The 17,387-nt window shown below is 34.5% G+C and overlaps 2 protein-coding genes across 3 annotated transcripts; both read right to left on the minus strand.

Moving 5' to 3' along the window:
• Nucleotides 1–677: 677 nt before the first annotated feature.
• Nucleotides 678–3,614, minus strand: LOC125187139 (HVA22-like protein k). Its single transcript, XM_048083670.1, has 8 exons — nt 3,370–3,614; nt 2,913–2,971; nt 2,554–2,651; nt 2,207–2,258; nt 2,003–2,066; nt 1,294–1,389; nt 1,138–1,210; nt 678–997 (listed from the first exon to the last, which is right to left on the minus strand). Exons 1-8 carry the CDS (start codon nt 3,400–3,402, stop codon nt 870–872), a joined length of 603 nt encoding a protein of 200 aa, XP_047939627.1. The 5' UTR covers nt 3,403–3,614; the 3' UTR covers nt 678–869.
• Nucleotides 3,615–4,115: 501 nt separating this feature from the next.
• On the minus strand, nt 4,116–11,070 carry LOC125190257. Of its 2 annotated transcripts, XM_048087511.1 has the most exons (17): nt 10,840–11,070; nt 10,418–10,593; nt 9,319–9,716; nt 8,979–9,204; nt 8,662–8,907; nt 8,460–8,578; nt 7,963–8,061; nt 7,773–7,860; nt 7,286–7,515; nt 6,978–7,162; nt 6,655–6,854; nt 5,899–6,231; nt 5,718–5,819; nt 5,302–5,599; nt 5,014–5,162; nt 4,654–4,938; nt 4,116–4,574 (listed from the first exon to the last, which is right to left on the minus strand). In XM_048087511.1, the coding sequence occupies exons 3-17, from the start codon at nt 9,615–9,617 to the stop codon at nt 4,362–4,364; spliced, it is 3,072 nt and encodes a 1,023-aa protein (XP_047943468.1). In that variant the 5' UTR covers nt 9,618–9,716; nt 10,418–10,593; nt 10,840–11,070; the 3' UTR covers nt 4,116–4,361. The 2 variants fall into 2 exon arrangements, with proteins under 2 accessions (XP_047943468.1, XP_047943467.1); XM_048087510.1 differs by having other exon boundaries at nt 10,418–11,070.
• Between the last annotated feature and the right edge of the window lie 6,317 nt (nt 11,071–17,387).

A 17,387-nucleotide genomic window follows, 5' to 3' on the forward strand; every position in this document is an offset into this window, starting at 1 on the left:
TCTGCATTGACTATATCTACTAATCCTATTTACTACTCCGCGTTTCATTTTACTAAAAAAATTATTCGTTTCCTTCTACCTAATTGCTCAACTTCACTCAATTTTAATTTTACAGCCATAGTAACAATAATTATTTTATCAAAATGCACGTGTTCTCCAATTATGAAAAACATTTTAGATATGAATATTATTCATAAACTATGTAAAAATAACTTGGTCTAACACTCTCAAAATTTGGTATTTGAATATTGAAAAAAATCTAGTGTACAACTTATTTGGACACTAGGAGCTTTTGCATCTCATTTGTATTCAAACTTGGAAGCAGGGGGAGTCCATTTTGATTTCAGCGAACATTGACATAAAAGCTTCGTTTACAAAAAATATTTATTGCCAAACCATATATAGTGTGACAAAAAGATAAACAATTAATGAGCACAGTCCACAGATAATGTTGGTCGTCTTAAATGAGAAATGAATATGCAATTTATTGAAGACACATACCATCACAAGCTAGACCAAGCAAGCACTAATTTGCAAACATAAGAAACTGAAAATACATATCAATAATGTGACAAAGTACTTTTACTGTAATTAATACAGCAACGGCACATAATCTTAATTCCTATTCACACAAATAAATAAGAATGTGCCATCACTGATAGATAGATAGATAGATATAGATATATCATATATATATATACAACCATGTGAAGAGTGGTTCAATATAGCAAAAATTCCACAAACACTAGCTAAATGTTAGACATCGATACTCGAGACTAGGCTAAATACTAAAACAAAGTAGGAGCTCATATTCTAAAAGCGATTGAAGTTATAGGCTAAACAAACTGCTACAAACTGCAACTTATTTGTCAGCCCTCAACTTCAGAATCCGAATCCGAATCCAAATCTACATCTGGAGTCTCCCCACGTTGGCTAGGAGTAGGACCTCCGATTTGCCTTTGCGTAGGGTGCAGTATTTCTTTAACCATTTGATTAGCTATAAAATAAGAGACTCAGTTAATAAGATATAGTGTTTAGAACATCACATGCTAATCAAGATCATGCTTTTGATAGATAAAAAAAAAAAAAGTAACAAAAGTAGTTTCTGCTTGTCCAGTTGTAACAGAAAACAAGCACCTGACAACAAAATCTTTGTGAGGATTGACCTCGTAACCTGAATTTCCGCTTCATGTTTACTCGCAAATTTCACCTGAAGGAACATATTAACATAATACGTATTAATACCCAAGCTCAATATCTTTTCTGCTAGAAGTTGCTGGAGAAGGCCGTTACCATTTCACTACGAAAGAAAATCACAATTTGATCAAGCCTGGCCTGATGTTTCTGGAGGAAAGCCCGCAGATAATTCGTATACAACACACGTGCCCCCTACCATAATAGGACATTAGAGCATATAAACATTCATAAATTATCACCAAGATGCATCATCCTAGGCTCTAGCATCTAGGTACCTAAAATGAACTTAATTAGATAGTGTATATGAAGAGGTTGATATTTTATCACATTATCAGTTTTTTTTCCAAATTTGTATATACCAAACAAAGTTTGATGTTGTTCAATTGGTCATCAGTAATTTATAAAAACCATCACCAAAAGCAACAAAATGCAGATAAAGATCCGCTACCGTTGCTATTGAAACATAGATGTACATAAGAAGGATATGATATTGACCAAAAACTAAACCGCCTATGACAACAGCACTGTATAATGAAAGTTTCAATGCCCACTGCAGAAAACAATCCAGTCTGAAACATCATTAGAAGGCAAACATAATTAGTCAGTTTTGCTTATCCATAGGCAAACTGAAGCTTCTCTTCACCAGATAAAAAATTTGATACTAGACACATGCATCAAACACAAAAACTGCAAGTGATATATATCAAAAATAAAATAAGTCATTTACGAAAAACAAAAACACTTCAAGATATAGAAAAACCTTAACAAAACCAAACAGAACTGGATTTATTTTGCTCAACCCTACCTCAACAGATGGCAGTTGAAGCCAGACAAGAAATGCAAACTTTAAATGGTAGTAGAAAGGACACCTGATAAAACAACACAAAAACCAATACCGCTGGTGTTATTAAAAGCTACTACAAATCAACCCTGAAAAACCAGCAGACAGTAAATTGAATTTTTTGTCTCTTCTGGGGAGGTGGGAAGGAGATTTTCTTCAAAATAGTACCAATAGAGAAGCTTATCAGTGAAGGTCTCAGCAACAGTGAAGGATCCATATGCTGCAACCATTTACCACTATCAGAATGAAATAAAAGTAACAGTGAACTCTAACAGACTGAAATTTCCTGTAACTTCGCAGAAGTAACAAACGCATACAGAAAGCATTCTTTAGATTCCATTTTATCGGGTACCATCAATAAAAGCACAAGAGAAAGTTATGTCAAATTAAAAGGTCATTCAATTAACGGCCACTAGTATGCATATTAAAAAGATCACAGTTTAACATATTGGAGAACAAAAGTTTTCGACCATAATAGACATTAAGAATCAAGTTAGCCATATCGCCTCACTTACCAGCCCAGTATACAAGCCATTTATGTTGGTCATCTTGATCCTTCGACTCAATGGCCTTGAATGTAGAATAAACAGGTAAGACAACCCCCACAGAGCAGCTGAAAGAAACATGCAGATTGTCAGCAAGCTATCGGCATTCATATTCTATTCATGGACGACATGACTCAAAAGTGAAAATGCTGCAATATTTATTAGCTTCAGTGATGGTTATATGCAGAAGATACAGAATCTCCTTCAAATATACAACAGCTGTGTTAGAAACTGCCAGAAGTTAAAACCCTCTGGTTAAGTAATACAAATCTCATTATGCCTATTGGCACATAATCGATACTCATTTGAGAATATAATTCAAAACTCACCATGCTGTACGAACTACAATATTGGAACCAAGGGGACAGAGAAGTAATCGCAGCCCCACCTGCATTAGTACGAAGCAAATAAGTATATTATTTCCATAAGCTCAAATGCAGGTTTTAGCTAACAAATAACAATGCAGCATACAAACACATGCGCATGGAGATAAATCCTACCCGTATTTACTTTGCCTAGATTCCATGAATGACCATGTCGATGTAATAATCAATCATCGTTACCACAATCGCATAAAATAAACAGAAATCGACAGATTTACATGATTCAAACAAGCAGAGAATAAAATAAACAGAAATCGACAGATTTACATCTAGGAATTCCTCGCTAAGTATAAGCTCTTCAAAATTTGGATAATGGATAATGATTCATGACCTAAAAACTCAATAAAATAAATTCCGATTCCGAATAAAAGGCGAAGGTCAACAGATATGAAGAGAATTATACGTCGGAGGAGATGCTGGATCCAAGGAAATTCATCCTTAATTCTTCACAAAATTCCTATTAGTCAATCTCCGCAGGAAACACACAGCGATACAAACTAGCGTGCTCACGCAATTTCAATACCCAGCTCTGACAGGGAACCTCTCTCGTTTGCAATTTGCAATTTGAAATTTGAAATTATTCAAATAATAATCTGAAAGAAAAATGATCAGAATGCAAGGGCGTGAGAGAAGGGAGGCAGGGTTATGGTCTATGGACTTTTGATTGACTACCTCTAGCCGGTAAGGGCATATAAGTCTTTTTGCTCATGTTGCTGGAAATAGATAGCTCTAATTTTGATGCAATTTTATTTATTTTTGAGGTCGAAGAAATGCGGTGAGGATTGAATTGAATCCTTCTCTCGATTAGAGTTTAATTAGTACTGATTTCATTGGAGTATATGACATATTTGTACATTATCGAAGTTCACTTATTCGATCATTGATGTAAATATTTATGCGTAAGAGATGAATTTTACGAAAAATTAGTTGTGGTGTGAATTTTTGTGCAAAATAATTTTTTTTTGCAGTATTAAATAAATAAACCCATCAAACTATAATAGTATGCAAAAATAAACTATTATTGCTCGAAGAGTTGGTTACAATCTTTTACAAGCTGATGTATTATGTACAAACACGAGAATACTTTTTGAGTTGGAAATTTTTTGATCCAAGAAACATGAAAGTATTGAAACAAAATATGTAATCTTGTGTTGCAAAAATAACTAGATAGTTGAAATAGATTTAGTTAATCGTAAAACTGTACATGCAAATGCAGCAACTAGATCTGCATATTACAGCATGGGGTTAATCATCGCATATTCACTGCGTTTTAGAACTACTCATCTCCTTCATCTATACCTTGATTTCACTTCTTCCTTTTTACTTCTTTTTATACCACTACTACAGCTTTCTGAATTCCATAGCAAAACTTACATTAGTGTTACAAAACAATGATCAATGAGATACTGATCCATTAACTGCCTCAAATTCGGGTTTTATTGTTTGTTCAACAACAAAATGATCGACGATCTTTACAGTGTTGACAGGATCGTGCTGAGAAGAACGCGATCTCCATTTGCTGGGAAATTTCCTTTGGTGGTGACTAAGGTCAGGTTGTTGTTTCGATTCACCTTCCCAACTAGGATCCAGCTTCCACTCTTTCGGCACCTTCAAATTACACATATGGGGTCAACCTTAGCACACAACGATGGCAACGAAAGAAGAAAAATGGACCATTGTTTCTCACCTTATCCACAGCAAGTGTGAAAACTTCAAGATCGCCTTTTAAGTTAATATGGAACCGAGTAAATGACTTGTAGTTAGCAATGCGGAGTGAAGAGAAAGCCTCGTCAAAGTGTATGTGAAGCCAATTGATGCAGATATATAGGTAGCTTCCAAAAATCAATGAAACGATGGGAGTTGAGAAGACCCAGTAGTAAAGGAAAACTGAAGCATAATATATTGCGGCCCCTCCTCGAGAAAATGACTCCATCCCGTTCTTGCAGATATTGTTTCTGGTGACAGCCATCACCTGAATAACAATATTTAAACTAAGATGGAAGGGAAAGGCTCATAAGATGAAGAAAGTTGTATACTGTATATTCACCTCAGGGATATCAAATGCCGACATCAGATATTTAATGCATGCTGGATAAAGGCCGAGTGTCCATTGTTCAATACGTGGTCGTAGGCCAGATGGGTCGGGAAAATGCTCGCTTTCCACATATCGATACCATTCATACAGAGTATGGTATCCTGAAATGAAAATTTAAGACATAAACCGAGAAAACATCAGTTATTTCTTGTGGGACTAACTAAAAAGGAAAAAAGTGCATATTCTTATGGGATGGATGGAGTACTAAATATATAGTATCCCACCCAACAGGGCATTCACCTGAAGTTGCCAACAATTTATGCCTAATGCAAGTCTCAATACCCAGTTCCAAAAGCAGCATGAGAATCAAGGCGGCAGAAAGGTGTGCAGAAAAATGGAGAATGCCTACTGTGAATTTTCTCTTGCGGGACAACTTTGAAGGCACAAAGGTGACAGCAGTAACCAACAAAAAGAAAGCACCAGCCAAAGATACATACGAGTGTCCAAGCATATAGATGAAAGCATCCCATACTGATCCGAAGAAGCTCTTCAAGTGACCAGAAAACGTATCATCCTGTAAGATGTGATCCAGCTTACACTAGAAAAGGGGGAAGGCAATCAGTCATCTTACTGTCAATTGTAAAGTTTGAACTTGATGCTCGCTTCTTGACTACTGAATCAAGGTATTCAGTGGCAATAACCAGGAAAATATTTACCTGTGGAAACATGGAAAAGGCTAGTAGAAAGTATATAATACCGCCTATGAAGTCAAACTGCCAATTTTTCTTCCGAAACTTTAATATGTTTCCTAGAGCAATCTGCACCAAGATTATAAACATATAATTAGAAAATTAGCATCTGAGAAGTTGATGCATCAATCATAAAATTGCAGATTACCCTGCTTGAGTCTTCAAAAGATGGATAAGCTGCCTTGCTTTCGTAAGAAGCTTCATATAAATTATCAAAATTACTGAAAACATGAGTCGGGTGCAAAAATGCTCCACCGCAACCATTAACAAGTAAATGATGTACATATGCGGGCTCCTCTGAGGGAACATGAGAATGGCGCATGTAATGATGCAAGTCCCCGGCCACTCGTAGTTTGCACCTCCCTTTTAAATGGTCTCGTATCAAGTGTGAAACATTCTTCCCAGTGACATCATCCCAGTACCAATCGAGTAACCAGTTAGGCTCATGAGTCATGATGATAACTGAATCACAATCCCCCACCTGTGAACAAATACTTACAATTAAAACATCAAGTCTAACAATAAAATAAAACACAAGGTAAAAAAAGAGCTAAAAGGAGTAACTAACTATGAGAAGATGAGATTAGCAAACCAAAGTAAAGGTTTGTAAAAATAAAATAATTGTGTTTGTCGATCTCCAACCACAACCACGAGTTAACATGTATGATCATGTCAGTAAATGAGCTTTCTGCCTTTCTCCCTACTGTTTGCTAGTATGTTCAACATCGAGCCTCTGTATCTTCTGTTAACTATCAGATATTATTCCTAATTATAAGTGAATATAAATATCTAACAGACCCCTAGCTTACATGAGAAAGCACTATCACAAATATAAAAAAATACAAGAGGAATAAACATTATAACAGCAGCACTTGCCACAAAAGCCGATGTTAAGAAATAATACCTTTTTTTTAATCAGTTCCGAAAAGAACTTGAATTGGTAGACATCAATATCAGAATGGAGAGCAAGGTCAAGGCCAAAGACCCACCATCGTTTTGGAAGCTGAAGGGCAAAATAGCTTTTCTTTTGGGGCATAAACCATCCACCTAACCAACTTTTATGACAAATATACCGCATAAATGTTTGAAGCCCATCAAACCAATCTGTAAATGAGAAGAAGACACCATGCCAAATCTATATTAACCAGTAAAAAGATCAAAACTGAAATAAAGAAGCCAAAGTAGCACTTAGTTCAAATCTGGGCAACCAACAGAAACTAAACCAACCATGATTTCCAGGTATAACAAAGCACTGAGGGCCATCATACTCCTTCAATAATGACATCCCACAAGGCAATTCTGGTTTATTTGCAGCTATATGCTCCTCCTTATACCACAGAGGAGGCTGAAGAGCATCTTCAAAGGGACGAAAAAGGCGTCTCTCATACGTAAATGCAGATGGATTAGGATACCTGAAATCCAGATTTGACATCCTGCTCAGTATTTAACCCTACAATATACAGAACTTTCTGTAGTCCCAGTCTTAACTAGAGTCCTAGAAAATAAATAGCAGAAAGAGAACTCGTTGATCTTACGCAAGATCACCCCCAATAAGGAGCAAGTTACTTCTTGGCAAAGTAATCGAGGAACCATTATTTTGAACCCTGAGAGAAGGCTGAGCAATAAGCCGTGCCACACTATATGAAGAATTGCCACCGTCGCCAGTATCGGCCATAAAATCAAACCACAACTCATTGTGTTCACTGAATTGGTTGTACAAAAGATCATCTTGCTTAGCTGCATCTTCAACCTTGCTCATTGCAGCCTAATATTTGAAAATTGCAGAGTATGAAATCACACGCTAAAATCAAATAGCATATTGCAGATTTCATGATAATATACGGTAGTGACACAAGTATGACAATTAAAAGCAAGTACCTTACAAGGATGGAGCATGAGAAACAAAAATTTGAAAAATACATGAAAAAGCTTGAAACATGTGTGAAGGAGAAATTTCATAAATTAGATATTTGAAAAGTAGCGGGGACTAAAAAAAAAAGGAAATTATAATGGTTAATATACCTGCATCATACGCATGTCAAAACGCCCAACAAACACAGCAACAGATACCAGCAGATCAAAAACTGTCTTAAATAAATCAGCAGACGTCCTAAACCATATCAGAAGAAAGATTAAAATGATTGGATGTTCCACCAAATAATATAAGCATCCATGTGGATTGTGGAACCATGAGAGAGTCTAAAAACTGTACCCTGAGTACCAAGGAACCATATCCAGAAAATCAGGCTTCATTTGCTTCTTCTTCAACTTCTCGGATTCTTTTTGTGATACAGGGTGAGTAAGAGCCCAACTGTTGGAGTAAATTAGCATCACCAATTAGAATAAGACTAAAAAATGAGGATGACAACATCAGAAAATGCACCCACTTTTCTCAATGTCTGAGGGACATGTAACCTAAAGATTCACTTAAATTGTGAGAAATGACTAAACAAAATAACTAATGGCCAGATTATCAATAATCAAAGACTATTCCACACTCATTGTTTGCCCAATCAATGTTGCAGTCCAACTTAGCTAAGTGGAAGAAACAGAGTTATGTAATTATTTTAACCAACACACAACGTGATTTGTTCGGTAAACACAACACTGACATAAGCTTAAATGGAGGCAAAATGCATTACTTATAGGAGCCAAACGAAAAAAAAAAAAAATCTGAAGTACAGCAGATGGTGTCTTGTTAACCCTCACCCCGTTGATCTCTCCACAACATAATTTGCAATATAAAGACCTATAAAAGTGGCCCACAATGAATATATAGGTGAAATTTCAGCTGATGATTCTGCACACGAGCCACCGCTACAAGTCAGCTGAAAAATGTGCAACAAAAGCATAAGATAATTTGACATGTCGATGTAAAACAGTGGCTGATGGCAGCAGATAGAGAACATACCTCTCCATAAATGACCCATTTTGACAAAAATGGATAATCATTGGCGGAACCAACTGGAGCAAACCATGATTTACAAACTTGATCTTTAAACTCATTCATGCGAACAAATTTTGTAAGCCATGAATTCCTTTGTTCCTTGTTCCACAATGTAAACCAGCCAGAATTCCTTCTTTCAAATGTCTTTTCTTTAATGTTAGCTCGGTTGCCACAGTGGCTATAAAATACACAACATGCTACACTTATAACCTACACAACAATAATGGCAGCAATAAGTAACAAGGAAGTTTGACCTTTTCCAGTATACTATCAGAACTTACAGCACAATTTTGAAGGATTGTCAGAATTGCAGGTCTTCTTCCAGCCACCCGAGCAACAAGGCCAATATACCAGAGGCCAATGAATACAATGTGAAATACAAGAAGAAATAAAATGGAAGATATGTAGATGGTTAAAAACAAAGAGAGATTCATCCTCATATCAACTCCCATTGATTGAAAACTAGGAAGATGATATAAAGCAGCCACCAGTATCCATGCTATGTACCTGAAACGTGAAAGACTCAATTACTGAACCCACTATTCTAATCTCATGACCTTTTTTTCTGAGTTAGTATATAGAAATAAAAATTGATGAAATCAATTGAGATTGGAAACATACCAGCGGCTGAAGTTTGAATAACTTGGTTTGATTGTTTTTCCTATAAATGGGGAAGAAAAGAAATAGAAGAACCCCAGCAAGCACGCATACATAGACCACCACTTAAAATTGCTGTCTAACTTCTGAACAAGAGTGTGCATGTTATCTGATGATATGAAAAATAGGCAACCTATAAAAACAGCAATGACAGCATGCCGTGAATGTTCATGCGGATACGGATACGTGTGAGTGAATATAGTCCTAACTGTCTCCATCTTTAGAGTCTCCAATAAACCAGGGTTTTGTTTATCAGAGCCCATGATTCTCTCTTTGTATATTTGTCACTTGTTCAAGTATTTCAGGGTCTTCTCTTGCAAGATAGAAGATACTAGTGCACAACCAAAACTAGCAAGTGGATCCTGAAATATTTCCAAAAAAAACACAAGTAAAACAAGCATGCACTTTTGCTTTAACAAACATTATATCATGCTTTATCTTTTTCAACTGGTCCAAATAGTGACTAATCATCAGAACTTAGAATTATCTAAATTGAGTATCAGCTTTGCAATGCACATAGGCTAAAGGGACCAATTAGGTATGGAGAGCCTATTTCAAGCCATAAACATCAATCTATTTGATGCTATTATTGCGATCCTATAGGTAAAAAACTTCATCACAGAATTCTATGTTCAAGTCAAAACAAGTTACTAGTACAGAGTGTGAGATGATAGGGGTTTCTTCTCTAGTTACTAATTTCTTCTCTGATCATTAATTCGGCGATGGGATTCATTTTAGATCTCATAACATTTCCGTTTCTAATTTTGTTCTTCTGTAAGTCATTCCAAGCCATACAAGAAGAGACTACTGGAGATTCAGTTTGACAATCAGCCACGCATTGGCTCCTAACCCAAACACTACCGTACAGAGAAAACACCACGAGCACTATCTCAAAAAACCGCAATCCAAAGCAACCACCACATAATTCACCAGTTGAAACTCCAAACTAGGGCTATCAATATCCGCTTACAACAACAAATCATATGACCAAAACCGAAAACAAAGCCTACTCGCATTAGGCTGAATTCTGACTAATCGCATTAGGCTGGATTCCTAGACTCACCGCCGTTCTCCGCTGATATCACAAAGGTCCGAAACCAAAAGCAATTCAGAATCAACCAGCATTCAGCTATCGCGTCGTCCACGCGGTCTCCGATGCCGAAATGGTGGTTGCTCTCCTCTCTTTCCCAGCAACCAATCTCCAATGTGATAGGCAACCGAAACTTTCAAAATTCCGCGCTAAAATTGAAAATGTTAAGGATTTCCGAGATTAAGGAAGTTGAATATTGAAAGAACGAACGGAGAATCGATAAATTTGGTTAGAGATTGGTATTCCGTTGTCTAATATGAAGACGTAATGGTATTTTGAAGTGATTAAGAAAAAGAAAAAGTCTAATGGAAGCATTTTTGGCATATTCCTTGTTCATCACCGCCCTACATGTCTAAAATGATGACGTGTCCATTTCTCAATCGCATGTAGGATACCTCCGTCGTCGGGAAGCTTGGCGCCGCCGCGTGATTGTACGGTGTTTTATCGTCTCCGGCGAGCTCTGTTTGGACGCTTGTGCTTCGCCGGTGTATTCTCGGTGCCGATAACTGGTCGTCGGAAGAGGAGGTTATTATTTGATTTGGGAATTGATGATCGATTTGGGGGGAAATTTGGGGAAGAGGCACAAACGACGTCGCATAGTAACCTCTTTCCTTTTTCTTTTGTCTTTTGTTTTTGTAGATTTTAGAGCATTTAACTACTTATATATGTGTAGTTAGTTATGTGGAGTACTTATTTCACATATTTATATATAGTATTTTTGTGTGTGATAATAATTTAATCAAAACGAATGAAGAATTGTGGTACTCAAATCATCGTCGACCTTAAAGTATATATCACAAATAAAATCGCTTAAAGAAAATACAATGCAATTATTAAGAATCAAATATTTTTTGACTTGATAAGTTATAATCCTAGTATTTCACAGATGTCATAAGAAAAGAATCTTAACATAAATAAGTCGATACAAAATCTCATGGCTACTAATTACTACTCCAACTAAACATTATTCACACAAAATATATTATGAGAGATAAAAAAAGAATAATTCATTATTATAAAATGTGGAATTGCGTTAATGCGTGCTGAATTATTTAGGTTGATTAGATGACTAAGTCTTAATTACGGTGATTAATTGTTAATTAGAATATTAAATGTATATTGATTGATGCAGTTGTGACAGGTATTTTTTTTGGGATAAAATAACAACTGAGAGCTCAGAGATGGAAAAGGTCGAAAGTTAGGAGGCCAAGCCTTTTTTCCAGAGTTAAGGGCCTAAGGCCCGAAATTTATTTGGTTTTTACATCATCTATAAGACTAACAATAAAAAAAATACAAATCGTACTATAAATTATGCATGTCGTCCCATTTTGATCTATTCTTTTGTCTAATATTATAATGTATGAGTAATATTATTAAAGGCATGTTATCGAAAAAACACAAAGTTTGGTCAATTTATGTTTAAAAGAATTGCTAAGTATAACTTTAACAAATTTCTCGATTGTTTCGTGATCTCATATTTGAGAGAAATTATGTATGATGTAACAGATAAAAAAAAAATACTATACAAACAAAATGTTCAGCTATTTAAACAGCATCGTTTAATATAATAGTCAGCCACATTTTTTTTTTTAAACATGCATGCACCACATTAATAAATTCAGACGCGTGACACGCCAAATATTTTCGTCACATGGTAATTGAAAAAAATATCGAATTTATGATATAATCACTTATTTTTTTAAAGTTATGGGGTCAACAAAATTGATTAAATTTGATTTTTTTCGACAATTTATTCTATTATTAAAAAAAAATAAAAATTGAAATACATGTCATCGGTGTACGTAAACAAATGGCTATGTCATTTATATATACATAAATGTACTGATTTAATTATTTAAAGCTAAGGGTCATTCAAGCTGATGCGTATTTTAGAGTATCTGATTCAGTTTATACAAGATATCAAGTTTAATTAATTAACTCTAATAATACTACTATACTGCAAGATTACAGCGTCGTTAGTAGTATTTCAAGTGTCGATCCACAGAGAGGTAGAAAATTGTTTAAAACTTAAAAACTTAAAAAGATGTAGCATAAAAATTTGATTTTTGGTTTTGAAAGATGTTGACAAAATAAAGCTACAAGTTAACTAAAGAAAGACTATTCAAAAGAGAAAATACGCCACTCCAAGTTGCTCACTAAGCTTGTATTGTTCTACACCTATATAACGAAACATATGAAGGGATTAAAACATCAACCTAATCACATACACTGAACATGTACACGATGAGTAGTTCACAATTAGCTGAACACATAACTATGAACCAATTTTCAATGTTTATAAACTCTTGCGGAAGCGCCGGAGAAATAAACATCTACTATGATCACCTACTTAATCCACTATCAAAGTATCCTCTGAACAATTCTAATTCAATAGCATACCAACAATCAAACATTCATAAACTATATTAAAGAGACAATAGCAAAGGAAAGAACAACACTACATTATTAGCCAAAAACATAGTGTATAAACATTAAGCACATTGTTGGTAACAAACACATGAGTTCAAAGGTGTAGAAACATCCATACAAAACCTAGATTACAACTTGGAGCAACATAGAGAGTTTAGCCTAAACACATGATGGAATTTGCAATAAAAAGCATAGGAATCATGCTCTCGATGAGTGGAATTGGGATGTGGAGACGGATCGTCGGAATGTTGGCCGAAATTTCTTCCTTCTCTTCTTCCTCCTCTCTTTCTCTCTTTTCCTCTCTCTTTTCTCGTCCAAGAATGTCTGATCTCCCTCTCAAAACCGCCTCCAAACTATATGAAAATTGAATTTGGAGGTTAATTCGTCTTCGTACCCGGCCGGGTGGATTATTGGGCATTAAATTCACCCGGTCGGGTGGCCAATTTTGAGGGCTTTCTGGAATTTTCGTGTTCTGAACATCGTATCCGGCCGGGTGTAATTATTAGGCATAAAATTCACCCGGCCGGGTGCCTCATTTTGAGAGGTTTCTGAACTCATGACGCAGACTGGGCAGTCTGTCAACTTGGGCAATCTGTCAACTTGGGCATTTTGCACGACTTTTTCAATGACATCCAAGCTTCATTCCATGTTTCGTTTCACCATTAATTCCTTTTCCTACACCATAAAATATACTTTTGCAAGCATCAAACTATATAAATCATGTAGAGTTATGGGAATAAAAATGTACAATTTGATTCGCATGCAAACCCTAATAACTTCAATTGTTTAACATTAAAATCAAATACTAAAAGCTTATCGTTCTCTGAAAAAAAAATCAAAAAATGTACACTGATTAGAAGTACATCGATCTTATACAATTGTGCACTCCTACAAATTTGATATGAATATTGTAATATTTTATTTATTTGTAATTTAAAAGTAGAATCAAATTAAAAGTTTAAATAACTACATATATAGTACATTATTTTGGGCGTGCATGGCATGTTCGATTAATTTAATAACAAATGGTGTGATTTTATAAATCATTGACTCCAGAGTCAACTTTTGAAATAATATGATTCGGAAGATTTGAATGGAGCCATATAACATAGACTTCCGCTGTCTGTCTGTAAATATATGGCTCTTTTGCTCAAATTTATTACGCTAATATAATTGGAGTTTTGTGCATTGATTACTTTTATTGAAATAAATTCAAATCGGCAAAAGCAATGTCTCGCTAATTGTGCGTATTGCTAAAATTAAATAAATTAATATAATCTTGCGTATATATTATATAAATATTTTATTCAAAAAGTTTAGATATTAAAACTAAATATTATGTATTGCTTATCCTGAAATTAATTCAATCTTTCTCCAAAATATGATTACAGTATAAAATTGCTAAAGATGAAAATTTTACTGCCTCCATCCTAGAGTCGCATTTGATGTGGGAACAAGGGCTAAAAAATATAAAGAATAGTGGATTGGAAAAACTAGTGTAATATAAGACTCACTTTTTATATTGTTTCTAAATGTGAATAAAGTGAGTCAGTGGAATATGAGACCAACTTACCATTTATGGTAAGACCATCCGCATTCTTGTCTCTTATCCGTCTCTTAACTGTCTCATCTCTTCACTATTCATGACCCCACTGTACTTTCCACCCCATCTCTTAACTAAGAGACAACACCTGCATCCCTCCATCTCTTAACCATCTCATCCCTTAACTATTCATTCAATTTCATTTTTTATTTTTAATTCCAACAAATTCAATTAATAAAAGCACACTTCATTAAATAAAATAAAAATTACAATTTAAAGGCCTAAAAATTAAAAATACATAATTAAAAAAATACATAATTAAAAAATACTATAATTAAATAAAATAAAAATTACAAGTTAAAGGCCTAAAAAATTAAAAAAAAAATACATAATAAAAATACATAATTAAAAATTATAATTTTTTTTGAATTTTCAATTTTTTTAAAAAAATAAATAAATTTATGACGTCATAATTCCGACGCCCACTCGCGGGCCGGCGAGTGGGCGTCACGCCATCCGCCAGCGCGCGCCACGTGGCCCCCGCGCGTGGCTCGCCAGCTCGAGACCGGCCTCTTCCTCGCGCGAAACGCGACGAGATGGCTCGTCTCGTCGAGACGAGACGCATCCCGCATCGCCGTCTCGATGGGGTCTCGTCTCTCCGAGACGAGATAGAGCCCGCATCGAGACGTGGTGCGGATGCCCTAAAAGTGAAATAAAACTTTTATTGTAAGACGATCAAAATGACAAAATGTGACTTTTAATGTGGGATATGAGGTAGCAATTCATTAAGGTTTGTTTTGGCGCATTATTACAGTAATTAAATAAATAATTATGTTCTGAATATTCGTTTTATGCTTTAAAATTTAGCAAACTGATAAGATGGATGGAGTGTAGATTCTGGTTTGATTGTGATGGACTCGCACTCATGACTTTATGAACTAATTTTGGTGACTTTGTGACCGTAGAATTGAGAGTTTGAGGTATTATAAATTATAGTAGTAAGTAGTTTACAATTCCAACTTTACTATTTGTATTATACTAATATAGTATTTAAATTTGGGATTGAATTGTGATTTCATTCATTCACAATATTACAATTTAAATTTTATTGTCAAAATAAAATATTTAAAAGTATAAATAATTACTTAAATTTGGGAAACTCTCAATAACACACAATACTCTACATACACACATACATTCCCCACAATCCAAAAATACATAGAAAAAATAAACTAGAGTATATAAAAAAAATATACTAGTATGTAATATAAATTTCATATTCAATTTAGGATAGTTTTCGATTTAGGAAACAAAGAGCTTGACATTTCTTTTGAAAATAGAGAGCACGCCTCTTCTCAATAATTTGCTTCCAGTTGTTGATCTTTCGTGAGTTTGCGTGAGGAGGGATACCATTACCAAGATATGTAAAAGGTAGCTTGGAGATTTTGATTTGTCCCACCCAACTTTGCTCGCAATGCATTGAAATTAGAGCTGATTTTTGGTAATTAACATTCAACCTCGACATCAAAACATCTCAAGAACTTCTTATAATCACGAAGGATCTTGGTATTCAAAGGGGGAAATGACTATTTCGTTAGCAAAGTGGAGATAAGTGATCGGGCTCACTCCAATTATAATCCTCTTGAATATGTCTAGCTATTTACCTAATAACTAATAACATTAACTTATTTTCAAACCTCTTTTTTCAAATAAACACTTCAGTAGCAGTTCGAAAATGATGACCCCATTTAATTTGAAAGAAAAAGTCCTCCAAAATGAAGTACTCTTCCTGAATGATCTATTTTCACTTTTGGATTGTCTTCATAATAATGAGATTTCCTACACAATTCTATGAAATTATTTTTAAATTTTCAGACATAGCATCGTGTCAAACTCTTTTCCGCAAGTATTTTGGAATTGAAACGTCAAAAATGATAGGCCCATAAATCAGATTGGGACACCCAATTTTGTGGACTCATTTGTGTTCAATAATTGGGGTGTAGTCAAGCTGTTGCTATCCAATGTATTCACAATTCACATGTTACTATTACACTTTGAAAAATCAAACCCGCGTGGAATTGACTCCGAGACTAAACCAAGCACCGTTTGATAACTACTTATCAATATTTGGTATGGTATTTAAAATGTATAGTGATAATTAATTGAATTTATTCAACTATTTTTGGTAGCAGTTGTAGCTTACTAACCTGAGACCTAGTGTTTCATTGAGACGAATTTATTTCGTCAATAGGTTATTAATCCTACCATCCTCAAAATTAAGATTTTGTACATGATATATATTTTAATACTGAGTTAATAAAATACTTAAAAGAGAGAGAGAAAAAAAAAATACTTGAAGTATATATTATTGGATAATGGGATCAACAATATCACAAACCGAATAATGATTCGTGAAAAAAAATAAAAATAGAAGTTGATGATTTTTGTCTCTCTCTTTAAAAATATTATTTCATTCGTCTAAAAAAATAGTCATTTTTTTCTATTTTGGTACATCTCATAAAATTACTCAACTTTCATCTTCGGCAAGTTTTTCTCTTTTAAAGGGTGAACTTCATTCTCTACTAACAATATTTCAATCACTTTTTTTTTCTAATCTCTCTCTTATTTTATCAATTTCGTATTAAAACTCACGTCATTCCCAAAATCTTAATTTCCTCCATCAATATATTGCTTCCCTTTTTTAGTTAGATTTTTTACTTTTTGGCTTCAGCATTTCGTTTAATTGGAAATTAATTATATCAGTAGTATTGCCCTCCGATAAAAAGTATTCACGATTTCATTAATTACTTTAATTTAATGAATACTCCATATTTTACTTTTTTCCGGTATAATACTCACGCGCCTTATTTTCATGGCACATTGATAACAATTAAATCATCTCATATACTAACATGCTATGTTTTCTTTTTAACAACTTTGAATAATATATTTCTCATGGAGTACTAATTT

This window comes from Salvia hispanica, chromosome 5, assembly GCF_023119035.1.
Source record: "Salvia hispanica cultivar TCC Black 2014 chromosome 5, UniMelb_Shisp_WGS_1.0, whole genome shotgun sequence".
NCBI lineage: Eukaryota > Viridiplantae > Streptophyta > Magnoliopsida > Lamiales > Lamiaceae > Salvia > Salvia hispanica.